Raw genomic sequence first — 27,303 nt, forward strand, 5'->3', positions numbered from 1 at the left:
GAAATCCATATACTTCCTTACAGATTATCATGAGAAATCAGAACGATGATTTATCTAGTCAACCTGGCAAGGGATAAATTTTGTTTTACATTTTGCGTATTTTAAAGTTAATTTTTAACTTGCAAGTACTCTGATGATGAGTAAATAAAGCCCAAGCTTCATACAAAGAAGAATATTTTGATGTCACAACCAGGAGAATGCTTGCTTTTGTTTATGTCTATAGGGTTTCTATGTCTACCAGTTCTTAGCAGATCCAAATACTGATCTCACTGCCCCTCTGTCTTTGCTGCTAGCAACCAAAACATGTCTGGACTCAGGAAACAAAGGGCTACTACACATTTCCCCGAAAAACACTGTAAAACTTTCAACCTTGGGTAAGAATTTACCTGGTGATATGCACACGAACTGAAACCCCATCATGACATTTATGGAGTAATAACTCCTGATAGAACAATCTTACACTGGATGATAAACTGTGCCTTGGTATCAATTATAAATGCATTTAGAGAGCTGTTTCTCCTGGTTTCCTCAGTTGTCCTTAAGTTGTCTTGCCAAAATTGAGCTTTCAGAAAAGCAGAAAATAGAGTTTTGTGTAAGATTTTAACACACAGCGATTTCTTTCTGAAATAATGTGTATAGAATATAGTGGGACAAACTTGAGAAAATGGCTTCCTCGGGCGATAATGGAACAGAACCGTGGTATAGTCACGCCACCAGGCCCAATACTGGTGCCATGTGTATTGTATGACCACCAGCCCATTTTCTGATGTGAGTTCAATCCATTATTAATATACATCTCCATAGTGTGGGAGAGTGAATGAAGGAGATGAGCAGTGGACAGCCGTGGGACACAGATATTGCGTGTACATGATCAGAAGTAGAATCCAGCTGTTGGAGTCTCCGTGCTTTCTCAAATAACTAAGTAGCACCTCATTCACTTTCAGGTGGAGAAATGTTTCTTAAATATATGAGTTCCTGCACTCCGATTGCTGTGCAGAGGATAAACATATTTCTCTTAAAAACTTCTGATCAGCATAAAATAGTTTTTGTAGTGGGTGACATCAGAAGAATGGCTCCTAAGAGATAACCAACTATTCTTAGCTTGGTCAAGGCATGATTCTATGAAACATGAGCCTTCAAGTTGCTCAGTACTAAAACATAGCAATCCCATGAATGTCTTCTTAATATTCCGTTAGGATGGGTCTATTTCCAAAGAGTAGTCTCACGATCAACAGTTAATATCAAGCATGAAATAATTAGTTACTCCTATCCAATAGCTTTTGAAACCACAACAAAAGAGGCCATATTCAGATCTAGGCAGTGTTTGAGTTATATTTATTTTATTTTGGACTGAAATACTCCCTTTCATAGTCCAGTGTGTTGCAGTGACACAATAATAATATGGTCTGATTCCCAGGTCACTAGGTGATGGCAGGTAGCCTAGCTGGACAGGGTACGAGAGGGTGACAAGGAGTTCATTAAGATATCTGCTGACTTCCCCTGGCCTGGATAGGCCACTGTGCTCTGGGTTTTGCCTGGATGCACGATGTTTTATTAAAACCTTTACCAACCCAGCCAACCTTCCAAATTTAAAACAGTGGTGAACATGTTCTGGTCTCATTGGTATGACCACCTAGCATCCATCTTTGTCCCCTCTTTGAGACTGGAGGTTGCTGTTTGGCACATGGAAGCTCTTAATAAGTACATGGTCAAAGCCCTAAATGACACTTGAAGTAGCATTTCTCTATTAAATGCTAAAGTAATACAAATGCGTGAAGCAGCTTTACAAAATAGAATGGCATTAGGTGTTTTAACTGTTGCACAAGGTAGAACTTGCTCTATCATAAAAACAGAATGCTGTGTATACATTCCAGATTACCACAAAAATATTTCTGGGTTTCTAACTGACACGAATACTTGAATTGGTGCTTTAAATGATCTCTTTCCTTTAGTGATTGCTTTAAAAACTCCTGGACCGGAGAAAAATTATCAAAGGTCAACTATCAAAGGGCTTTTATTCAGATTTCTCTTTCTCATTATAATATTAACCTTATTTTGTTGTCATTTCCGGTGTCTCCCTGCCTAGTGCCGAGACCCCTTCACTGCCATAACTTCCGACTGACAGATGATCCTTTCTACTCAAGGAGGTTCATGTATGTTGGCCACGTTGGATTCAGTGCCTCCCCTTTCATAACTCCCCTATATGTTCCCCAACTGACCAATACTGACCCATAAGTAGGGACATCTCTATTCCCCTATTCAGCAGGAAGACGTTACAGAAGATGAGACCTTCCACCTTCAACAACCTTAAAGATTTAAGGGTCAGAATTGTTCAGGGGGGAAATGATGAGGGAGCAGAAGGCTAGCTGAGGACAAAGCACAAGCTGACACCCTGCAACCTCCCCCCACCCCCACTCCTGGGTGGAATATGTATAATATTCTTCCAGGAAGCTCCCAATTGTCTTAATGTTAATGCCTTGCTAGAGGGAAAAACACCCTTAACTTATATCTTATAGGTCCTCTTTAACATATGAAAATCCTTTTGAAAACTTCCGTTTTCCTTACCTCTCCCAACCCCAAAATATAAAATCAGCCACGCCTTAAAACCCTGGGGCAGCAGCTTTTTCTGCCCAGAGGTCCTGTCCCCATGCTTTAATAAAACCACCTTTTTGCACCAAAAAAAGAAAAAAGAAAAAAAAAGATAGCTGCTGACTCTCAATCACCAGCTGCAAAGACTGGTCTCATATTCAGGTCTCACACCTTCAAACACAGAATCTACCAGACAGTTCTTCCCTAAACTACCAACTCTTCACTCTTAATTCCATCATATTCTCTGCCTTGTTGCTTTTTGAGGATGTAGGCATGTCCTCTGAGAAGAACAAAGGCTCTACATTAAATGAAAATTTGAAAATAAAATCTATTTCAGAAAGCTAAAATGGGGGGCGCCTGGGTGGCTCAGTCATTAAGCATCTGCCTTCAGCTCAGGTTGTGATCCCAGGGTCCTGGGATCAAGCCTCGCATGGGGCTCCCTGCTCAGCCGGAAGCCTGCTTCTCCCTCTCCCTCTCCCACTCCCCCTCCACTCCCCCTCTCATTGTGTCTCTCTCTGTCAAATAAATAAAAATCTTAAAAAAAAAAAAAGCTAAAATAGTTACATGCCTCATATTCTTAAAAGTGTTTACAATACTTTTGGACTTAAAACATTATTGAACACCTACAAATACAACATGCCTTTATAATTTATTCTTATAGGGGAACACGTGAGAGAAAAATACACATTGACCGATAAACTCATAGACTATTTCTGAAAGTACAAGAGCAAAATTTTGTTTTTTCTTAAATCATTTATGTTCTTATTTTGAAATTGGTTTCTAGTAAAAATATATGTTTCATGTTTATTGCATGTACTCAAAATATTCTGAATATAAAGAGCCATGTAGTTCATTCCAAAAATAAAAGTTCTATAATTACACTACAAGAAAGAGTGCTCACATTAAACTTTAGGAAGTGCTTTAGGCGTATATTAAGGATTCTTTATACCTTCTGGGCCACTCGATATTTTTTTGTTTGTTTTAGCAAGAGTTTGCCAAAGGACGTATCCTCTAGTAATACTTTCTTGTATTGAGAAATAAGAGTTGACAAACGGCGTCCTTGTTTATAAAGAATTTTGTTTTGATAGGATTAAAATGACTAACATGAGGCACTTGACCCAATTTGGTAAAGCAATAGCGACATTTCCTATCATAAAATAGAAAAAATTAAATCTTAGGATTGTGTAAGACAATGAGACATAGCTGAAAAAAGATTGATTTCTAACCAATAGTTTCTGTCTCTGCTGATATGCCTTATTTCAAGTATTAAAAGTCCATCAAGTTGCTAATTTGCCTTATATACCGATTTTAAGCTATGCCTTATTAAGAATCAAGTAGCATGTGACATTGGAGTGACAAGAGACTAGATCACTTTGTATGTTTTCAATACTCTTGCCTCATAAAGTCTCATACACTCTAATATTTACCCCCAAATAAATGTCTAGACTTATTTTTTAAGTTTAAAAGGCATTGTAAAGTGAAAAAAGGATTACTTTATAATGTAATATGTTCATTTTGTAATGTTGTAGAAATAGTAAGTGGGGCCAGAGGTTGCTCTATATTTTATCAGTCTGTTAATAAAAACAAAATTAAAAATCATGTTTTTAAAGAATATTTAATGAATGTTGAAATGTATTCAGAAAAAATAGTTGCTATATGGTTTTTGAAAACAGTTAAGCATGTTCTTTGAATGGCAGAGGTAATTGGTTTAGTTTACTATGACTGCATAATGCACGGTCTTAATTGACTTGAATTCAGCTAATCTGGAATTTTTAACTGTCAAAGAATTCTTAGCTAATTTGACTGGATTATTATGATTATTTACTAATTTCAGTCAATAATTACAAACCAATTGCTCCTTTGACAATTCTTGAACTGAATGAGAACTGGTTTCAATTTTTAAAGATTTTTTTTTTTATGTTGCTAATTTATCAAAGTGCCCACATAACATGGAGTATTTATACTTTTTCATTGCTGTTATACATGTTGGAGTTAATACATATTTCAATACTGTTTATAACTACATTGATAAATACAAACTTGGATATTTAAACAATTTAGCACATATAACTTAAAAGAATGCAATATTTAGAGTTATTATTTATTTTCCACATCTTAATAACTGGCTAGAATAACATTATACCACATTGGAAATATATTTACAAAAATTTTTAGATATTTGTATTTTCAGTAACATAAACATAGAATGACCTATGATGCAGCAAACCCATTCTTGGGTATAAATCTATCTGAAGGAAATGAAATCAGTATCTCCAAGAGATACATTCTCATGTTCATTGCAGTGTTATTCTCTATAGCCAAGGTATGGAAACAATCTAGCCAAGGTATGGAAACAACCTATGTGTCTGTCAATGGATAAATAGATAAACAAAGTGTGGTATATATACATAATGGACTAGTACCCAGCCAAAAAGGGAGGAAATCCTGCCATTTGTGACAAAAATGGATGAATCTAAAAGGCATTATGCTAAGTGAAATAAGTCATACAGAAAAAGACAACAGTGCATGATATCACTTATATGTGGAATCTAGAAATAGAAAATAGGATGGTTGCTGTCAGGGGCTGAGGGGAGGGGGAAAAGGGGTGATGTAGGTCAAAGGGTATCCAATTTCTGTAAGAAGAATAAGTTCTGAGGATCTAATGTACAGCATGATGACTAGTTAATGATACGGTTTGTATACTTGAAAGTTGCTGCAAGTAGATCCTAAGCATTGTCATCACATAAATAAAAAAGAAAGAACTCTCTTAACTATGTGAGGTGATGAATGTGCTAATTATCTTGTTCTTGGTAATCATTCTATAATGTATATGTATATCCAATCATCACCAAGTACACTTTAAATATATACAATTATATTTGCCAATTATTCTTAAAGTTAAAATAAAAAGAAAACTAATTTTTGCTTATTAATGCTTACATGTTTATTTTTTAAAGGAATGTACACAGCATTGACATTCAATAGTATGAAATACATAGCAGATCATATTTTTCACATCCTTAGAATACAATCATAAATATTGATATTAGTTTAAAGAAGCAAGAAAAGACTATAATGCATGCTAAAGATGTATTTCAGTGATGGGTTTTTATCCAAAGAAATCAATTTTAAGTTCTATTAGAGATAAATATTTAGGACAAATGAAAGGAAGGGAACTTGAATTGTCCTAGCCCTCTCCCCCCAACTCTTTTTAAAAACAAAAAACAAAAAACATTCGAATACTTTTCTCTTAAGCTCTATGTGGCCATCTGTCTACCACAGGGTGATCTGGGTGTTAAACTGTGTTCTAAATCATAGATAAAAGACAAGGCGCAATTTTTGAGACATGCTCAGTAAATGACCTTGTCAGCATCGTTATTGTGGATGGGGATGTCCCTACATTTAAAGAGAAAAGACTCTACCACTGTTCTAGTAGTAATGGTAGCAAGTTCTAGGAACATGGAAATGGAACAGAAGCAATTCCTGCAATAATCAGAAGACATTTTCACTTTACATCTAGGTTATATTCTGAAAATCTTTCTAAGCATGCTTATGGGCTACAATTCCATCACAACCTGTAAGGAGACAACCTAAATGTCTCCTTATAGATAGAACAATCAATCAGTGAATAAATAATGTTCCATTTCTCTGTCAATCGGGTGCTTGTCACAATGACTTTCTCTTAAAAAAAAGCCTCAAGCCTAAATTTAAGCCTAACCTGTTTTCTTCCCCATTATATAAGAATGCTTCCTGTTCTAAGTCCATGATTTAGCTCACTACATATTAAAGGTTTCTTGATTTATAGAATTTAAATAGTTTTATTGACACATGGAAAAGAGCTTTGGTTTTATTCCCCGCAAAGGTGATGATAATTTGGTTCATGCATGTTTGCATTTGCATTAGTCAAAAGAAATGCTTATGGCACATTTAAGACAGTTGCTTAATAGAGTTGTTATTTAAAGATTTATAGATGTGTGAGAGGTATTGCTACTTAATTAGCATCCCCAAATTGGTCTAATTATCAGTCTGTGTCTCACATTTCTTCATAGACTTAGTGTCCTTTGCTATTTATTCTTGTGCACAAATCAGTCTTCTCTATAGACGGGATGGCAGAGTTGTGCTTATTTTGACAATAAGAAATTGTCAAATCGATGCAATACTGAAATGAATAACTGAAAGTAAGAATTAACAATTTCCACTGTTAAGCTAAAAAAAAAAAAATGGCAGCAAAATATGATTGCTTTGAAAAAGTTTCCTAACAAAGCCCTGTACATCTGACTCACCAGTTATAAAAATGTTGAAATTAAGTACTTAATTTTCATCTAATATCCTTAGGAGGATAATAGGCTTGGGGGATGTTTTATACTTTTACTATTTTGTATGTTTAGTTAGAAAACATTTGGCTCAGAAGTTCTTTTCATCACATTTTTACAACCATACTAAATATTTTGTCTCATGTAATCATACGCAATTCTGTTTTACTTTGCCCCATCTTCCCACACATCCATTTCGGTTAAACTGATTGGAAATGAATTTAATCTCATTGCTCAGATAGGAGGCCTTGTCATTCTAAGTAGGGAGAAAAGCCACGTGAGAGCCTCTGGGAAATAAAGCTTTGAAAACCCCCTACCCGAAAAGACCCAGTTTATAGAGTGGAACCAGAACACTGGCTGAAACCTTCAAACAAAAGAGGGTCAGGTGTGAAGTCTGGAGGAATAAGAAATACTTTTGCTCTGTTCTTATGAACAGCATTGGCCGACTTACAGTTTATTTTTGATCAACCTGTCGGCAAAGGCACCTTATGCAAGTCAAAAGGGCTACGTATTTTTTTTAATAATTTTTTTTTTAAAGTCAGGTCGTAGGAGAGTGTACATTTAAGTATTGTTTCAGGGAGGCACAGACCATCCTGCTCAGTGGTCTGTGCAAACGTTTTGCGGACAGCGATAACCAATGATACACTGACTGCAGCATCCATCATCCTGGCAGAGTCGCTTGTTAGAGCAGCGAAGATCTGTAAAAGCAAGAGCACCGCTACGTTTTGTCAGAGCGAGGGTATTGAAGGATACCGGAAAGATCGCTGATTGCTGTTATATTTTTGCAGAGGACCGGACTGCTCTTTTGGGTCAGAGAAGACCATCGGCAAGCCTCATCCTTGTCCCTTGGACTCCGCCACTCCCGCGGAGCTTGCTCGCCCGCAGCCTGCGGCAGGGAGGCCCCGGCGCCCGTAGGTGGCGCCCCACGTCCGTGCTTGCGCTTCTCGCCCGCGCTCTGGGCGCAGCTGGGAAACCAGCGCGTCTCCCCAGGTCGTTAGAGCTCAGAGTAGGCATTTTAATACATAAGCGCGTGTGCCAATGCGCTCCAGGAGCCCCGAGGTTCAGAGGCGCAGAAACATAAACCCAGGCGGAGGCGCCTCTTTAATCCCTGCCAAAATCTGACATTTCCCAAACTGAAGATTCCGGAACTACAGCATTTAAGCCATTAAAATCCCAAGCTTTTTCTCTCCAGGCCATTCCTTTTATTTTTATTTTTAAAGAAAACTGCTTTACCCCTTAATTATGAAAGTAGTCACGCTATTAAGGATTAAGACTTGGAGGGAATTTGGAAAAGAAAAGAAAGAATCGAAAAGAAGAGGCGCGACTGGTGCTTTGAGGGTGCCTAATTATTAAAAGCGAGGCGTCTGGGAGGAATTCGCCCTGGGTGTTTGGGTGAGAGCCGGACCTGGCGGTGCAGGGTGCGGCGGGGGTGCGGAGAGCGGGTGCCGAGCCCGGGAGGGGGCAGTGCGCGCAGTCCTCCGGGCGATCGCGATGGCTGTGCCGTCCGGAGACTAGAGGAGAGGCCGGGATTGAGGGGCCCGGCAGAGACAGCCACGCTGCGGGCGCGCTGCGCGCGAAGGGCCCTCCTAGACTGTGGGCCGGGGTGCGGTGCAGAACCGGTGCGGTACCTGGAACATAACCGGTGCGAAGCTCGGGGCGCTGCGCAGGCCGCGGGGTGTGCGGGTTCCGGGCGCTGCGCGGTGCAGGGCGCGAGGGTCGGAGGAGCTGCGCGCTGCGGGACCCTGGGGGTGCGGGCGCCGGGCCACGCGCGCTGCGATGCTGGGCGCGGGGCATGCGGCTCCGAGGCTAGGCGCGGCGCGGTGAGGGGTGCCCGGTGTGCGGGTTCTGGGCGCGGCGCGAGACACCAGGGTGCGCGGCGTGGGGCGTACCCGGAGCGGGCGCGGGCCGTCGCGGGAAAGGGGCAGGGCGGGGCGGCGCGGTTATTGGCCAGGCGCTGGGAGAAGGGCTGCGCTCCGAGTCTCCTCCCGCCAGCTCCCCTCATCTTCTTTAAGCAGAACAACTTCGCGGACAGCGCTGCTCGCTCATCATGGATGTTCCAGGTAACCCAAACCCAAGCCTGTCCTCCACGATCCGCACGTTAATTGCATTCATGCATATGTTTTAATGAGGAACTTCGAGAGTCTGCGTTCTGGAGAGGGCGAAAGAGAGAGTATATCGAAATCATTTTGTACTGGGGCCGCGGAGAGGCTACTCCTGGAGAAACAACTTCTCTCTTGTTAGGTAGACTGTTGGAGGAGTTGTATGGAGGCTGTGGGCGGTGAGGGGAGCGGCTTCTTTGCTTTTCGTTTCTCCGACTGGGTATTGAAATGGCCTGTCTAGTTTGGTGGGAGAAGAGAGGGCCGGGGAAAAGTGCGAACGCGCGCTCAAGTTAGCAGAAAGCGACAGGGCTGCCTCCCAGGCCGGAGAGAAAGGGCCCGGAGTCTAGGAACAAAAGCTGCACAATAAGCCAAGCTTGGGACGCTCATCGGTGCAATCCTCTGGTCCTGCGCCAGAGAGAGCGATCGCAGGGGCTTCTCCAAAGAGCTCGCTGCGGGCTGCGGGGACGTTGGAAGTGGGTGTTTGGTTTTAGAGTCTCTCTTCTTTTTTTATTTTTTCCTCTTAATCTTATTCACCCTAAGGAGCTTCCTTGGGATTTGTTTTTGGGCGGAAAATGGATACGATCTTACCTACGTGGACTGCTTAAAAAAAAAAAAAAAATAATAATAATAAGAAGAAGAAATATCCAGGATGGAAAAATAGAGGATGAAAGGGAAAGCAGAGAACGGAAAAAGGTTTCTTGGTGTGGCTTTCAAGAAAATGCCGCTAAAATGAAGGCGGTAAACCTTGAGTAGTTTCTCTCTTTGCCAGCATCTTAGCCCCTCTCCGCCTTTGCAGAATGGGCCGGGGTGGGGTGGCGTCTCTGAGGTCACCGGCCGTGTCTTAGGGCCGAGGCCCTGCACAACCTCGGGCCCCTTACCTGATCGCACCCCCGGCGCGCGCCCCCCAGGAGTCCTCCGGGATGCCCTGCCCAGGGCGCCAGGGCGTTCCTCGGACCTGTTGTGCCAATCCGGGAAGGGGCGGCTGTGTGCGGGACTAAGAGGGTGGCCTCCAGGGAGAGGGGCCCTTGCGCTGCAGGCATCTGCTCCCCGCGCCCCCCTCCCCCCACAGCTTCACCTCCCAGTCTAAGGGTTCGGCTTCTTTGCCCTGACAGGTCCGCTGGAGCCTTTCTTCTGAGGACGACCCTGGCCTTGACCATCAGAGCAGGGGACCGAGGCCAAAGGAGGCTTCCCCGGGCCCCGCGCAGCCCTGCGCGCCCTCCGGCGCCCCTCCAGCCCCTGTCCGCCGTCGCCCCCGCGCGCCGCCCGCCCCCCCGCCCACGCGGATGCCGGCGCCCGGCCGGGGCCCCCGGGGGCCGCCGCTGACCATGCCCGGGCGCCGGGGGGCGCTGCGCGAGCCGGCTGGCTGCGGCTCCTGCCTGGGGGCGGCGCTGGCCCTGCTGCTGCTGCTGCTGCCTGCGGGCTGCCCGGTGCGCGCGCAGAACGACACGGAGCCCATCGTGCTGGAGGGCAAGTGCCTGGTGGTGTGCGACTCGAGCCCGTCGGCGGACGGCGCGGTCACCTCCTCCCTGGGCATCTCCGTGCGCTCCGGCAGCGCCAAGGTGGCCTTCTCCGCCACGCGGAGCACCAACCACGAGCCGTCCGAGATGAGCAATCGCACCATGACCATCTACTTCGACCAGGTCAGCCGGCCGGCCTGCCACCTGGCCTCCCGCCCGGGGTAGAGAGGGCGGGGGCCGGGGCGCGCGGGCTGGGGACTCCAGGCTCTCCCCGCCTCTCTGCTCTGCCCTGCCCTTCTCCTTTCTCCCTTTCCGAGTAGGCTCTCCTTACCATTTCCCTTTTATCACATTGTAGCTTTTTTATCACTAGCAGCTCGGATGACCGACAGTCCTTTAAAACTAAGGGATCTGAAATGCATTCCCCGAAAGGAACCTGCACATCTTACTTTTCGCTGGGATGGGGGCTGTCGTTAGTGGTAGATGGGCTTCAGTCATCCAGGTGGCCAACTTGGAGATTGAGTGCATTGGAAACACCCCCAAAAGGGGGTTCTCCAAAGGTCTCAACCAACGATCAGAAAATCAGTGCCTACTGCTTATTTTGGAATGGACTGGGGAGAGGATGCTTATCTTAAAGAAGAATGTCGGGAAGAGTGTGGGGGCAATAGCAGGGATGGTTATATAAATTCAAAACAAAATAGAGTGCTATTATATAGATGGAATAGATAGTAAATACAACATATATGCTGTAATGTACAAATATATACAACACATAAATATTATATAGAGTGTGTTTATATAGATTAAAAAAATAAGGATCAAAGACTTAACGTAGGCCACTTAACTTCACTCACTTGGTTCAAAGCAGAAGGGTCAATAAATGATCAGACCTTGGCAATCCCTTCTCTGGGTTTTTGGGCTCAGGATTGGAGGTTGTGACCTTCCTCTTGTGCCCTCCTGTCTTGGTTTCTGTTGTTTTTCAGGAACAAGTTGAAAACATTATAGTGGTTCCCAAGCTTTACCTGCTCAGTCCCTTCCTTTTGCCAACATGCTTCCCACTAAAACAGAGTATTGGGCTTTCTGGCCACACTTAATTGACTTCCTTTCTGTTAACCAATCCTCACACCTCAGTGATGGTAAACCCACACACACCATTGTCTCTTTTTAGGCCAGAGGATTAATTTATTTTAATCCTTGCTAAGGATTAACTACTTGAAGTTTTGAGGTTTTGGGGGGAATCCCTTTTTCATCTGTTTTTAAACAGTTTTTTTTAAAAAAACTAAAACTATTGATTTTAATTATGGCCAGATAAAGCAGAGAACAATAAGATGGGCATTTGCTCTCTATTTACTCTATTAATACGTTCTTCTTCACGTGTTATCATTAGTTACCTCCCATCATTTCACTTGGGTGTCAAGAGAACTCTGTGATGTAGGGCAAGATAAGTTGTAGTAAGATTCTAATTTTATAGATGAGCTAACTATGGCAGGGCGGGTAAAATGCTGTTCTTCTGGTTCCCCAGTTAGGGAGTAAGTGAAACCTGATTTTCTGGGCTCCTTGGGTGTTCTTTCATCAACAGCAAGGCCCTAAATTTACCAGTTTGCTGAATTTAAAACTGATGGGAAAGAGTTGAGGTAGTTGAGTGGGAAGAAACAGCTCCGAGGGCTAGGAGGTAGAATGCTTTATTCTTTTTTAAAGCCTCGTAAGGCGGACTGAGAGCCTAGGCTGGAAGAGACGGAGAGCAGGCATTGTGCAGCTCATGGTCTGAACAATAGAGCCCCGAGTGTCTGTGTGAGCCCTACAGGCGAGAGGGAATGAAGTGGTGCCCTGAGCTCCTTGAAGAAGCTGGTGCGGGCTTATTTCCCGAGTGGTGACAGCGGTTGTCGTGGGCAGATCGCACATTGCTGTGAGGATTGCGTGTCATTCGGCTACAATGAGTGTGTAAGGAGTAACAGCAAGAGGTATTCGGTTGAAATTTATTTTCTGAGCAGACGACAGGATTCTTAACCTACGGTTCTGTTGTTGCTGGCTGTTTGCTTTAAAAGCCCAGAACACCAAGCGGGCCATTTTATTATTGTAATCGAGTTGTGCATTTGTGTGTGAGCAGAAGTGGGGACGGAATCCAGACAGGTGACCAAATTCTGCCTTAAACACCTGACAGGGAATTGGTCATCATGAGGGATCCTCCACTCTGCAAATTCTGCTTGTGATACTGTAACACTGTCATCCCCCTTGCATTTGAGAAAAATCATCTGCAGGGTCATGTGACCTCACATCCTCCGGCTAATTTTGTCATTAGTCTTTGCACGCTCCTGTAGTTTGAGCTCAGGGTATCCAACTGCTGTCTCCACTCCCTTCATTTATTCAAGCTTATTTGCATGACATCAGAGCTCAGCCAAGGGAACAAACACATTACTCAGAGGAAAGTGAAGGAAACAGGTGCAGCGAGTGTTCATCCACCCGGTCTTCCACTCAGCACCTGCGATTGAGCACCTACTGTGTGCTGCCAGGGAGGGTGCCAGGGGCTGGGGACACAGGGCGACAAAAACCCCTCTCAGTCCATTCTCTCCTGGAGCACATGAAGTCAAGTGCCAAGCTTGAGCTGATGTAAGTTATTTCCCTGAATTGGCCTCTTAGCCCTGGTCTAGTTCCCTCCATTCAGCCTGGCGTGGCACTGTATTTGTGAAAGTAAACTTCACGTAGAAAGCCCAGGATCCCACAAACCTCTGAACAGACTCAATTCCATTTGTTTACCGACCACCTTATTGTCTTCTATTCCTTTCTCTCTGCCTTGCCCCAACGTGGAAAATTTGCACCCACTTTTTGAATGCATACATAAGATACACTTTTCAACACCTTTGTTAATTACAATCCATTTGGATTCTTCTCAAATCCCTCTGGGCGTAGGGTATTTTACCACCAGCCCCTGCCCCCCGCAGCCCCCCACATGGGGGGCAGGTTTGGCCCACTGCCTGGGGTGTCCCGTGCTGCTCTGCGGCCCTTGGAGGCACCCATGTTGGTGATTTTGCCAGTCTGAGTAAAACGGATGCTGAGGAGGGGCTTGCTATGTTTGTGCTGTATTCCCTCTTCTTTTTCAGGTATTAGTAAACATTGGCAACCATTTCGATCTTGCCTCCAGTATATTTGTAGCACCGAGAAAAGGGATTTATAGCTTCAGCTTCCACGTGGTCAAAGTGTACAACAGACAAACCATCCAGGTGGGTAGCTCTGAGGCTGTGTGGACCCTTTCAGCTTCGGACTGCTGCCGCCCCATGGCTGCAGATCCTGTCATACCCTCTGTGCGTCTGGGCCGACCAGGGAGTGGGCTGACCATGGGGCCTCCAGCATGGAAGCTGTCGCATCCTCTGGGCCAAGCCCTTGGGGTGGCTCTGTGGAAAGGGCAGGGGGCGTGGGGGGGCAGAGAACGAGTGTGTGCCCGTGGGGTCCTGCATGGTCTGCTGAGCTTTACCCTCTGCACTGCAGGTCAGTTTAATGCAGAACGGCTACCCGGTGATCTCAGCCTTTGCAGGAGACCAGGACGTTACCAGAGAAGCTGCCAGCAACGGGGTCCTGCTGCTGATGGAAAGGGAAGACAAAGTGCATCTCAAACTGGAGAGGGGGAACCTCATGGGCGGTTGGAAGTACTCCACGTTCTCGGGCTTTTTGGTTTTTCCTCTATAAACACAGAGCCCCCAGACGGTGGGACAAGTTGTGATCTGGACCCAGGAATCTGCCCTTCCTCAACTCCCTGAACTTGCCAGAATAGGACCACTTATTTCCCACCTCCGTCAGACGGTTGAGGTAGAAGAATGATTTCCTTCTAAATCTCCAGTATTTTCTTTGAATATTGACCATTCCTCGGGAACCTGGCTTCTAATTAGTTTTAGACGACAAGGTCTGAAGGAGAAATGAAATTATCGATTTGAGCAATTTGTACCTGTGATTGTAAAGTCAATATTGGATCTTATTGTGGGGACCATTGACTTTTCTTCTTTTGTTTGTCCGTTGTATTGTTGCCCCCACACGAGGAGTGCCGCTGACCCCAGGATGGATGGCAGGTCGCAGGCAGGGCTCAGAGCAGGAGCCCTGCAAATCACCACCCGCCGGATAGTCCTTGAAATGTGTTCTTTGTGTGTCTGTTCAGCCTTAAGAGAAAGAATGGCTTCACTTTCATTCTGTATTTTCCCCCAGGGTGGACGGGAGGCCTCGGGAGGGGGAAGGGGACATTGTGAATCTGTCAAGAAGTGCTTTATCCGGAGAAGCAAATTTTGCACGATTGGACCTCGACTTTTGCTTTGTATTGTTTGTGTGTGTGCGTGTGTGGTTTTTTTTTTGTTTTTTTGTTTTGTTTTGTTTTTTTTCCTGGAAAAGCTTTACTTTTCTTTCCACATTCAGCTCTCCCTCCTTGCCCCTACTTCTATTTTTTTTTTTTTTTTTTTTTTTTTTGTGCTGGGATGGGGAGACAAATGTATGTTGAATTCTTGAATGAGACCAAACAAAACAACACAAAGAATACCTATGTATTTTGTTTTGGTTGAGAACAAACCAAACAGAAGGTACCTGTGTATCAAAGTACAAATAACAGATGGACGATTCTGCTTCTTCTTTCCAAGAGATTCTCTCAGACGCACCTTTAGAACCAACAAGCTGGAATTTTTTTTTTTTTTTTTTTAATGCTCTGGAATACTTTAAGAGCTTGATGTTCCTGGGTGGCCTGAATCACGTCTGATGAGGACGGAAGCTGTAATGACCAAGTCTCCTACACACACGCTTTCTTGGTCCAGTGTACCTGGGTGTTCCCAGCAGCCTGTCTCCGTCTATTTGCACCCACCTCTGTGCCAGCACCAGGATCAGGTGCTTCAAAGCCAACAGGACCAGCCAGTCTCCCTCAGGATCCTCCTCTGATCTGCCAAGGAAAGAGGCGTGTTGACACTCCCCACGGACACCTGGCGAGAAGCCACCTGCAGGTCACAGCGGCTACAGGTATTGGCGGAGGCACCCTGGGAGCAGTTTTGCAAATCCTTCTTCTTTGGCCCCTTGTACAACAATAGTATTACAATACAGCTGGGAGTCGATGGGTGCAGGATGCATATGCCAAGGAAATGTTACTAAATCCCAAAGCAATTGAAGAAGAGACCTCACAGCGGATGTTACTTTGTCTTTTGTGTCACAATGTAACCAAAATATTGATGATAAAAAGTCATAATTTAAGATTCAGAATAAATGGGTTTGATGTCTGGCTTGTTCTCCCTTCGCATCGTTTCCCAACTCCTACTAGGTGTGGAAGTAAAGACCAAGGATCAAGGCCTCGGGAAAAAGAGATCCACACCGTGCCTCTTGAAAACACACACTCAAATGCACACTCTCGTATGCAGATCTAGCTATGGGTCTAGATGGAAATTGCACACTTAAGTACATTTCAATTTCTATATATGTATTTTTCACATGAGAAGATTTTGGGGGGGAGATATGTGAAAAAGATAGCATTAAAAAGGCTTTATGGATAGGCAATCTGCTTTCATCACATATAATCATTGATGTGGTCAAGTCCCAATCCAATACTTCAATCAGTGAACATGGATATAAAAGAAACTGACATTTCAATATACCATCAATTTTTTCTAAGATCCATGTGAGCATGGGGAAGCATTGGATTCCATTTTCAAATAAGAAACTGAGGATGATAGAAGTGCAAAAAATATATAGTTTGATGAAGAGTCTAAGTATTACTGGCCTTAGGTGGACAGCATAATAAGGTACAGAATTTAATTTGAATTAAAATGCTATTTTATTTTGTTTGGAAAAGCAAAATCAAGAAACATCAACCAAAAAACACTTGCGTATTTTGCCTCTGTGATTAGGAGACAACCTTCTACGTATGAGCGTTGTTTATTAATGCTGATGATGCAAGCAGTAGGATGCTAGCAGATGTTTTTCTTCTGTGTTTTACTGCCCTTAGTGAATTAGTCCTCTGTCCCTAATTTTTTAAACCTACCGTTCAATTTCAGACAAGCAGCAAACTTCATTAGGGGACAATATCGCCCTTCAGAGATAGAAAAATACATGCGTACGTGTTATTTTTATTGCTTCCAAATATGTAATGCACATATTTGTATTTACAGCTTTACTACATACAGGTTGTTATTTGGTTATGCTGTCTAATAAATAAGTTATTAAATTGATGAGTCTAAAAATAAGCATATTTCAGGAGTTTATTTTGTATGAGGAACAAAGCTTCATCCTGTTTATCCCACTCCTGCCAGTTATTTATTTATTTATTTATTTATTTATTTCTATCTGGAGCTGGATGCCAAAAACTACATTAGGGAGAAGCCACGACAGTAGGTTTTCTGAAGTTGTTTTGCTGCCCGAGTTCTGTCTGGCTAAGGATCTTGGAGGGAGATGATGCTCCTGTGTGTGGTCTACAAAAATATGTAGGTCAGATCAAAATTTGAAATATATTTTCCTTTAACTGGGGAACGAAAGTGACATCTGGAAAATGCACATTCTGATTTGAGCATCCCTACCTCTGAGCTTCAGCTTTCCCCTCTGTGGAGCGAGGGCAGGAGCCCCCACATGTCCTGCCCAACTCACAAGGCTACAGGTAGTGTGAGGTCACACAGATGTGCAAGGCACCGTTGATTACAAGAGGCATTATGTGGCAGGAAGCATGTTTCTGGAAAGTCGGATGTTTCCCCATGCAGTTCATTAAAAGTATTTAAAACAAACATCTGAAAAGAGGATACTTTTATGTGATGCTTAATTTCCATATTCCCCACTAGCTTATTAAAACTGTAGCACTTTGGAAGTTTAATTTGATTTTTCAGAATGATGATAATATGAACATGTCAAAATCTCTGCATTTTCCTAGTAACTCCATTCTTAATTATGTTCTTTGACCGTCTTGTATGCCTCCCTTTCCGTTCCAGGATGTGAAACCAGTATTTTATAAAAATATACAACTGTAATATTTTTAACACAAGGAAAAACTGAGTTATCAATATTTTGGCATTATAATAATAAGTTGGTCTAGCCAATAAATGTTAATCCTACTAAACTGTAAATGCTTTTAAAACAACACTATTTTTTAACTTAAAATATATTCTAATTTGAAACACAACCCTGCTTCAACTCTAGGTCCTGAGAAACTGTGTTTACTATCTTTCTCTGAGCCCTTTTTGCAGCCTAATATTTTTGATCGATGAACTCATGTATAATGAAATTATTTACATTTTTAAAGTTTGTGATTACTATGACTGCTTAGAGCAAGGCAAGAAAGTCTATCAGATATTGGCATGAACACTCATGGAATCCTGTAGAGATTACATATTTACTTGTTTGGAAAAAAAATGTTTTTTAACAAAACCCAGTGATATCAAGTGTCAGAAGAGTTAGGAAAGACGTAAAAGCAAACCAAAACCTTTGCTGAATCCTTAATTTTAGTTGTAATATTTCCTTGATATCTTAAGGACATTGATACCAAGTCACATACATAGTAACTGTTACATATAGATCATTCGCCTGTAAGTACATGAACATATACACCTGATTTTTATCAATGAATAAAATAAAATACATAGGTTGACCACATTCTCCTGGAATCTGGAAATAGGTGAGAGGAGAATTTGTTGAATCATTTTATACAAGCAGAACAAAAGCATCGGTTGCTCCAGCATGCCTCGTATAAAGCAAAAGGACAAAGAATGTTCTGTCAATTTATGTCCCCATGATTTTGCAATCTTTTATAAGGAAATAAATATTGCAATAAGAAAATGTTGCTGTGAATAAATAGTGAATGTTTATATTTCTACAGCGTAGGAAGTATATAATAATCTAATTCACATGAATGAAAGGCTGTGACATTATATTTAAGGTGGTGTAAATAAATGATGGAACTCATAGAAGCAGGTTACATTGAATCATTCTAAAGGTTTCTCTGTGCACTCTGTAAAAACACTTGTAAAAAATATAAAATTAGATTAACCATAGAACTACAATGAGGATTTGCCCTTTTACATTGCTTATGTAGGAATTTACTTGTCAATGGGACTCTGTTTCTAAAGCAGACACTTTGCTACCAAAATGGGAGATTACAAACATAATTAACATGTAAGATCAAAGCCTATACATTGTCAAAAGACTCTGAAAGTTAATTTTCTTGGCACTTAAGGAGCAAATATACACCAAAAATACTGAAGTAAGGCAAAATACAATTTCCATTTTGGTTTTTATCATTTTATGATTTTTGTGTTCAGAATTTTTTTTTTTTATGAAAACACTATGAAGACGTTAGCTGATGATGGCCATGTACATTATTAATCAAGTATGTTTATGTATTTGCCTAGCCTTTTAAAACCTAATTTTTATGGATAGATTTCACCAAAAGGTGTATTTACTGCCTTTGCAGATAGAGAGCTACAATTCATTTACATTTAGATATTTTAATTTAATTTTAATTTAATTTACATTTAGATATTTTAATTTAATTTAATTTAGATATTAAATATCTAACATTTAGATATACGTTACATAGCTATCGATGATGGGATTGCTCAGATCCAGTCCTCACCCATCCCTTCAAAAAAAAGAAAAAAAGTCTTTTCAAAATTCCTTTAAAGTAGATCCAATGAATATAAACTTAAAAAAAAAATGTTCTGTGTGTGAGTTTGTATAATGTTCCACCAAAATCTGAATTCTAAGTAAATGAGCTTTCTTCCCATTCCCAAACCCAGTAGGGTCACTTGAAATTTGTAAGGGCAAAAGCTGTGTGGTTTTACCTCCAACAGATAATAGGAGCTCTGTTTTATCTTCCTAAGTGGATTTTGCTATGGATTTCCATCACCAAAATCACCTAAGTGTCTATAGCATCATAAATCATCATCTGCATCAGCTCGCCCACATACACTCACTGTGTAGTGTAAATGAGCTTCCTGACAACTTAATTTGGAAAAGAAATCTTCATTCCTTCTTCTTAATGCCCACGGCAGGACTCCCCGGGGTTAGAACGCTGCTTTGCACTGGAGTTATCCTAACAGAATGGAACTACTTATTAATGAGCCACTGCCATTGCTTGCAACCTGACCAGCTCTGCCTTACCTTTTATCATTGTGCCTCATATTTGTCAGGAGTGCTGATTTCTCCTTTTGAATTTGTTTCGGGTGGCCAAACAAAATAACACAAAACAAAAACCCTACTTGAGTTGGAGAATGTTGGCAATATATTGGGATGTGGAACTCCTGAGTATTTTGCTTATTTTATTCATCTTAAAATGCTTCCATAAATCTCTCACGCTCTCAAAGTCCTGTCGGATAGAGAGCATCCTAACATTTCCTTGACTTCATACTATAAATGAGCATTTATTGTGAGTCTGGGTGCTTTGCTATGGAACTGACTTAAGAATAATATTTAAAGTATAACCAAATTAACTGGGAAAATTGGCAAATATTCTAAATTCCTCATTTCCAGCGTTTTGTTTACATGGATTTTTTTTACAATGTTTTGCATGGATCTTAAAGATTCCTATCAGCTTTAAAATTAACATTAAAATCGATATTTATCTTTGAATTGCTAACATATCTTTTTTTTTTTTTTTTACAAAAATGTAACTATTCGGTCATGAATGATATACTTTTAGAGAGAAGTCTATCGCTGGATATAGTACATGAAAATGTGATACCTATCTTTTTTTTTTTTTTTTTTTTTTCATATTCCCAAGCACCATGTCGGGATGTCATGGCATATTTTTGTTCTGGAACTGTACACTGTCAGTGGAGAAAGCAATTATATTACTTATAAAAAGAAATTCATTCTTTTGAGATCAGGGTGTAAATGTTTCCTTTTCATTCCGTAACATTTACACATTGCTGCTTAAGGGCCAGACAGTGTGCTCATGGATGATGATAGAAAAATAAAGACACACTATTATGTGCCAAGAGTTTACAATTTCTTGTTAAAAACATAGCCTAGAGGGTATCCAGGTTAACTCATGGTAAACTCGTGGGTGGGCTGGGTGTGCGTAGGGGGAACCCTAGAAATTTGAATGCAAGTTTACTAAAGTGAATAACGTAATTTACTTTTTTCACACACAAGAAGGAGAATGTTATTTGGGTGTTGACACTGAATACTGAACACCCGTTAATCTTCCAACTAAAAGGTTCCTGGTGACCTCTCCTCCCACACTGAATATGGTTGGGTATTTGGCAGACACATGGCAGAGTAGAGCTCATATTGAAATATTAAAGTGGGATGGGACAGATATGGGGAAGTTCCATTGTTTTTACACATGAAGGTTAAGATACAATAGCCCTTTTTTATAGTTTTATTTCTGTTTGCCTTGTGTGGTGAATTGCTTGAGAAGACAGAAGGCATGCTAGAATTAGTCAAATCCTTAGAAGACAGATATAAAGCAAGATAAAAATAAGGCATGATGTGAAGTCCATTCTGAACAGTGTTGGGTGGAGGACCATACCCAGCATTTTGGCGTATTTTACAAGATATTAACGAATACAGATCTAACCTAAGACACGCAAAAAAATAAACGCAAGATCAAATTGCACTGGTCAAAAACATGAACTCTGTATGTTTTATTATATAATCACACACACATGTGTGTCTGGGGGTGTGTGAAAGTTGAATATAAACAAATGTTTATAGTCAAAACTTACCCTGTCAAAATGCTTCCCTGGGCCTCTAGCTGCACCAGCATTGAAACCTTGCTTTTCTAGAAGGGGGAGGTGACGGAGCCACTTACCTTTGCTTGGGTAAGTATCTCAATTCTTTGGTCTGTTTCCTATTTTATTTCTTGTATTCAATCTTAGGAATGCATTTCTCCAGAAGGTAGATACTACATCTGGTCTCCCTGACAGACAGAGATTGAGAACTGTTGAGACTAATGAAGCCATCTGGTGCTATAAACCCAACAGAAAGCTATGATCAGTGGATCATGGCCTAATCTACTCTTCATCCATGGCATCTGAATTACCTTGGCACAAAGGAGTGACAAGGGGTTGGATTTTTGACAAGATTGTTGTATCTCCCCAATCATTTAGCAGGGAAAAGGCATGCGTGCATCAGACTGTGATAATTAAGGAAGACTTATTCTCCCCTAAGGCCTATTACTTTCGATACTTAATTCACCCCCCTTTTTTTTAATGTCTCAAAGTGTACTGCACCCCCTGAATGCCATGCAATATTGACTTAACCATTCTTACCAATTTCTGATATGTTCACTGGAAGAAATTATTTACAAATAAACTTTCCTCTTTATCTCAATGAAGACTTGAAATGAACATAAATTTATTTTGTTATATTTTTTTTTCCAAAATTGCAGAAACATTTGTTTCAGGAAAAAGTCCCCAATAGATGGTGCTGCTGCTGTGATTTAAACCATTGAACAATTAGTATGCAAAAAAGCTCCAGAGAGAGGCCTCTGGGAATTCCCTTACATCAAGTTATAGAAAGACAAAAATGTGGCTTTAGTTTTGCTAAATGCAAATTGTCATCATTGTATAATTTGAAAACTAGAAAGATGTTTTTGATGTTTTGAGGTCAAGAAATTATTTTTTATCTCCATTGTTCATATTGCAAATATCTTGGAAACTTAACCACAAACAAAATTGACTGTTTCAGAAAAGTGAACTGAATGGCCTTCCAAGTTTCTATGCCCCCTCAATACTTCAAGGATCTATTAGTTAAAGTGATAATATAAAGATTAGAGTACAAATGAAAAATGGAGTCCTTTCATATTTATGGGAGAAAATTACAGACGCAGGAATCATACTGGCGGAATGATGTCATCACTGCTCTCAATGATAAATCTTAATACATCAACCCTTTACACATGCCGTGCACTGTGTTGAGTGCTTTATAGTTATCTTTCCATTTAATCATTATGATAGCGTACAAAGTAGGCACTATTATTACCACCATTTTACAGGTGATGGAGAATATGGTTTAAAGCGATTCAGTGATGTGGTCAAGACCTCAGAGCAGATGAGTCCCAGAGGTAGGAATCTGACCATGGGCTTTCTAACTTCAGGACCTATTCCCTATGTATAGCATTACACTACATCTCAGAATGAGCTAAAGTAAGAAAAGGATTTCCTTAAATAAGTTATCTATATATGTGATGATTAATCAAAATGGTTGCATCATAGTCATTGCAATAAAACTCTTTGTTTAAAAAAACAGGACAGTTTAGCTTCGTACTCTGCAAACATAAAAACTGCTTGATTGTAATCATAAGAGAAAAGTTACAACAGCTACTGTAAATTTACTGACCCTGTGGTATCAGAAACACGGAAGTTTGGACTCTCACTATTTTCATATAGAAAACGATAATGTAATCATTTTCTTCCCTTTGGTTTTCTTGCCGAAACTTTCTGCAGACAGGACTGAAAATGCACAAACGTACAATTACAAAGAGCTCATTTTCCCAAAAATATTGTATATTTTATAATGGGCACAGGTCACTCGAATTCTAGAGTAAAACCTGAGAAATCAAGTGCACAAAGTAAATAAGCTATGCTTGAATGGAGCATCTTGCCTTCAAGCTGTTCATGAAGGTTTTCAGCTTAACCTCTGGTGAGAGAAATCTCTTAGAACTTGGAGTCAGAGAGTTCTTTAAGCGATTAGATCTCTTGCCCTAAAAGCATAATTAGCTTTAAAATTAGTTTTTAAATTAAAAGAATTAAAGTAGATTTCTAAAATGGTAAATGTCATTTGGTTGGATTAAGTGTTTTTACTATATTCTAATCCGAGGAAAATATATTTTAGGAGGTAGGTAATAATGAGGCAAAACAAAATATGTCACCAAATGTTTCTCTGAGATTTCGTTTTATTTTTTGGTACCTCCCATTTTATCTTTTATATAATTATATATTATATAAATATAAAATATTGATTTACATCAAACACTTATTCACATATAATATATTATGTATTTTTATATAATATAAAATATTAAAAGCGGCACATTCCAATTCAAAAAGGTAAGGCAAAATGTACCTTTCTTTAACAACTTTGTATTTGTTTATAATAAACGGCTTGGTCTTGGTGAGTCATGAATTGCTATGTTTTAAGAGGTGATTACCTACTGTGTCATAGTATTTGTCCGGGTTCTTTGCTGGGCTCTACCACCAGATAGAAAACCTCAAAAAGACCCTCCATTACTTAATACAACAGAAAATAAGGTAGATTAGCTAGAAGTATAACAATTACGTACAGGGATGTTTTCCTTCCCAGTGAGATCAGGTATTTAAAAAATAAAATCGCAAATGACCATAAAATTAATGTAGATTTTGATCATTTGAGGTTTTTAAATCAAAGGTATTGAGAATTTTCCATTGATGACTTGAGATGGTTTATTGCAGATTAAATATTATGAAGTTAGGCTTATGGTCCTGTAATTTAGTTAATGTGACATCATAAGGGCACCACTGAAGACGGAGCTGTGGTTTATTGATGGTATTTTGGCATCATAAAAGTTTATCCTGCCAACCCTGGTGGTTATCCCCGTAGTTAGAAAACAAGATAAGAGTTCCGCTAACATGATGCATCTCGCCAGGCTTTAGCCACAGAAGGTGAAGAACCAATCAGTGCTGCTACATCCCTGCTCTCTAGTGGGTCCTAGCACCTTCCTTCCTGCATCTTTTGGGAAAGCGCATCATCTTCAGAGCACTAGCTTTCACTCCAAGGACATACGTTCTGGAATTAAAATAACTCCTGTTAGTCACAAATGTATGGAAAAAAATACATCAGGGCATATTGATGGTGATGATTGATGACATGTACACGTGAATAGGATAGATAGATGATAGATAGATAGATTAGATAGATAGATAGATGATAGATAGATAGATAGATAGATAGATAATAGATTTCAAGCATAGCAGTAAAACAAACAAAAGAAACCCCATATAACCTTTTTTTAGGTTTTTGCTTTTGTGATACTTGTCTGACATGCACATAGCTATAAAAAGAATTAACAAAAATAACTAGAGATGATTCCAGTTTTGTTTACTGTTATCACATGTCTGCCTGAAAATATTTCCAACATCTTTTTTGGTAACTTGCAACCTTAGAGTTAAGTCATAGATATCGGTTCATAATTTCTAAGTAAGAGAACCTACTGAAACATTCATTATTAAGCTTACATTTAAGTTTTCTTTTTTTTTTTTTTATGCTTTGGGCTTCTTATTTTCATATGGCATAGAGAAGCTAAATATACTTGAGTCTGTTAATAAACATGTTCTTTTGCCACATTGAAAAGTTACACTACAAGGAAGCATATACCTATACAAATTGTGACATGTATGTTCCTAAAATTTGGCAGTCTACTACAGAATTCACAACTGTTTATTCCCTAGATTTCTCTGTAGGAAGTAAAGGTTACTAATGGTTAAACATTATAATCAATATGTGAACATAAAACGACTAGAAATAATAAGGGTGAAGTGAAATAGCATTGTACACAAAGGGTATGCAGGATGTGGTTTTGGAATGGGAAAAGAGTAATTTTGCTCTAAATAAAAGGTGAAACTGAATGTGTAAGAAAACTGAATGTGTAAGAACGTTACAGGCAGTTTGGGAAAAAGGATTCTTGAAAAAGAATCTTATCAGTGATATCAAAGCTGGATAATATTAAGTGGTTTTATTTATAAGTTTTTCTTTTTAAGAGTTTTAGTATTTATAGTACATAAATGCAAGACTAGAATTTGGCTTTTTCTCTGTTAAAACAACGAAGTGTTCTTTGATTATTGGTCTTCTCTCAATAAGAGATTATTAAACTTTGGAGTTTTTGTTGTGGTTGCTGTTGTTGTTTGTTGATTTGTTACCTTTTTTAGTAATCCACCTAGGAAACCAAGATTCTTGTCTTATTAGAACAATTTCCTGTGCTTTGTGTTGATTTCATTATGTTCTTAATGATTTAAGAGAAGTGAATCTTCTCACTTTTTAATGAGTTAAGTTTTTGTCTTGTTTTGCTTTCTTACCATCACATCATTTTTTATGTTTACTTTTGAATTATTTTATTGTTACTTTGGTTAAATAGGTAGCTATTTTTTTTAGACCTAGGATCTTATTTGTTCAATTAATTTTATTTATTCAAATTTTGACATTTTTTGATATTTTGCCTTTCCAAATTAAATTCTAAATGAAATCTTTATAATCTCAAACTGGCTTTAAGATTTCTCAGAGGGTCCCTGGAAAATCTCAACGGATTTGTCTTTTCATCTTGCAAAAAGAGTAATTAAATTTATTTGATATGTTAAATTGCATGAAAATTCTTATCAAATAGGAAGCGATGCTTAACCTTCCCTAGGTTACATATGTATTGGGTAAGTGTAATTAATATAAATATTTCAGAAACTATATGAAGTTCTGAGAAATTAGCCCATGCCTTTGCTGTCCATATGTCCTGGTATAATGTTATCAGTCATAATTCTGGTTATTATTTAAAATTGTTATATGCCACAGAAATGACCAAATTTCTTCATCAAATGAATTCTCACCAGATCTTTAACCATAGTCAGTTAAAGTCTTTTGTCATCCACAGATAGGTTTTGTTTTATTCTGATTCTTTTCCAAAAGTTTTGCAATCAGCTGCAGACCCGAATGCTTTGTCTTCAATAAAAAAGGACTGTCTCAGGGGCGCCTGGGTGGCTCAGTCGTTGGACGTCTGCCTTTGGCTCGGGTCATGATCCCAGCGTCCTGGGATCGAGCCCCGCGTCGGTCTGCCTGCTCCGCGGGAAGCCCGCTTCTCCCTCTCCCACTCCCCCTGTTTGTGTTCCCGCTCTCCCTCTCTCGCTCTCTGTCAAATAAATAAAAATAAAAAATCTTAAAAAAGGACTGTCTCAGAGACCTGTAGAAAAAACTATGACAGATACTCTGGGGGTACAGACTTCTTTTTTTTTTTTTTTTTAAGATTTTATTTATTTATTTGACAGAGAGAGACACAGTGAGAGAGGGAACACAAGCAGGGGGAGTGGGAGAGGGAGAAGCAGGCTTCCTGCTGAGCAGGGAGCCCGATGTGGGACTCGATCCCAGGACCCTGGGATCATGACCTGAGTCGAAGGCAGACGCTTAACGACTGAGCCACCCAGGCGCCCCTGGGGTACAGACTTCTTATGACTTTGCTTAAACATACTTCAGACCATACCATTGGACTGAGTAAGGATTTTCAGTGCTCTGGTGGAGAAGCTGACAAGTTCATAAAACTGCTAACTCGAGATCAAGCAGAACAAGAATTAATTACATGGGACTGAAGAGTGATAATATATTTTTTTACAGTTTTTGTGTGGAACAGTGCTGGTTCTTTAATGCTCTGTTTTCTGGATATAAGGACCCCTTTTGCTTTTCTCTTAAGCTATCTATAACTTGTAACAATTTAATAGATTATACTTTTGAAAGCGAAACATTTGAAATGAAACGTTTATCTTTTTCTCCCGGCTTGATCCCTCCAGAATTTGGAAGCTCTTATTGAATGTGCTCATTTTCATGGCAATAGAATTATTTGCATAATTTCCATAGGAATCCCGTCCCTTTATAATAGAACATAATTAGAAAAAAAATGGTTATATAACCAAGGCTTTGACTGGCCTGTCATATTTGAAAATGATGTGCATGGAATCAGCTATGACCAGAAAGTTTAATGGAACTAAGATTGACTTTAAGGAGCGAGTGCTTACAAAGTCCTTTTGGAAAAACCAGCTCAGTGCCTGGCTTCTGGGCTTCCTATCCTTATAGGTGAGGAAGGAAATTCACTTTCTGGCAGACCCAGGAACCTGAGGATATTTTGGGGACCTCAGGAAGAGAGGAATTCACCTAAATCTGTAGGTACTGCAGGTGAAG

General features: G+C 40.3%; 1 protein-coding gene and 1 long non-coding RNA gene across 3 annotated transcripts; both read left to right on the plus strand.

Moving 5' to 3' along the window:
• The first annotated feature begins 6,414 nt into the window (after positions 1-6,414).
• Positions 6,415-10,250, plus strand: LOC144379827 (uncharacterized). Of its 2 annotated transcripts, none has more exons than XR_013443246.1 (3): positions 6,415-8,544; positions 8,918-8,962; positions 10,114-10,250. It is a non-coding gene; the product is annotated as an uncharacterized LOC144379827 (long non-coding RNA). The 2 variants fall into 2 exon arrangements; XR_013443247.1 differs by having other exon boundaries at positions 6,415-8,294.
• Positions 10,251-10,284: 34 nt separating this feature from the next.
• Positions 10,285-18,806, plus strand: CBLN2 (cerebellin 2 precursor). Its single transcript, XM_036102764.2, has 3 exons — positions 10,285-10,641; positions 13,554-13,673; positions 13,939-18,806. Exons 1-3 carry the CDS (start codon positions 10,285-10,287, stop codon positions 14,134-14,136), a joined length of 675 nt encoding a protein of 224 aa, XP_035958657.1. The 3' UTR covers positions 14,137-18,806.
• Positions 18,807-27,303: the final 8,497 nt, after the last annotated feature.

This window comes from Halichoerus grypus, chromosome 13 (assembly GCF_964656455.1).
Source record: "Halichoerus grypus chromosome 13, mHalGry1.hap1.1, whole genome shotgun sequence".
NCBI classification, from domain to species: Eukaryota; Metazoa; Chordata; class Mammalia; order Carnivora; family Phocidae; genus Halichoerus; species Halichoerus grypus.

Bases quoted from the DNA above. Each gene is read 5' to 3' on its own strand.
- CBLN2 (XM_036102764.2), top strand. From the start codon at position 10,285: ATGCCGGCGCCCGGCCGGGGCCCCCGGGGGCCGCCGCTGACCATGCCC. The intron at 10,642-13,553 runs GTCAGCCGGCCG...CTTCTTTTTCAG, and splicing joins TGACCATCTACTTCGACCAG to GTATTAGTAAACATTGGCAA. The intron at 13,674-13,938 runs GTGGGTAGCTCT...TCTGCACTGCAG, and splicing joins ACAACAGACAAACCATCCAG to GTCAGTTTAATGCAGAACGG.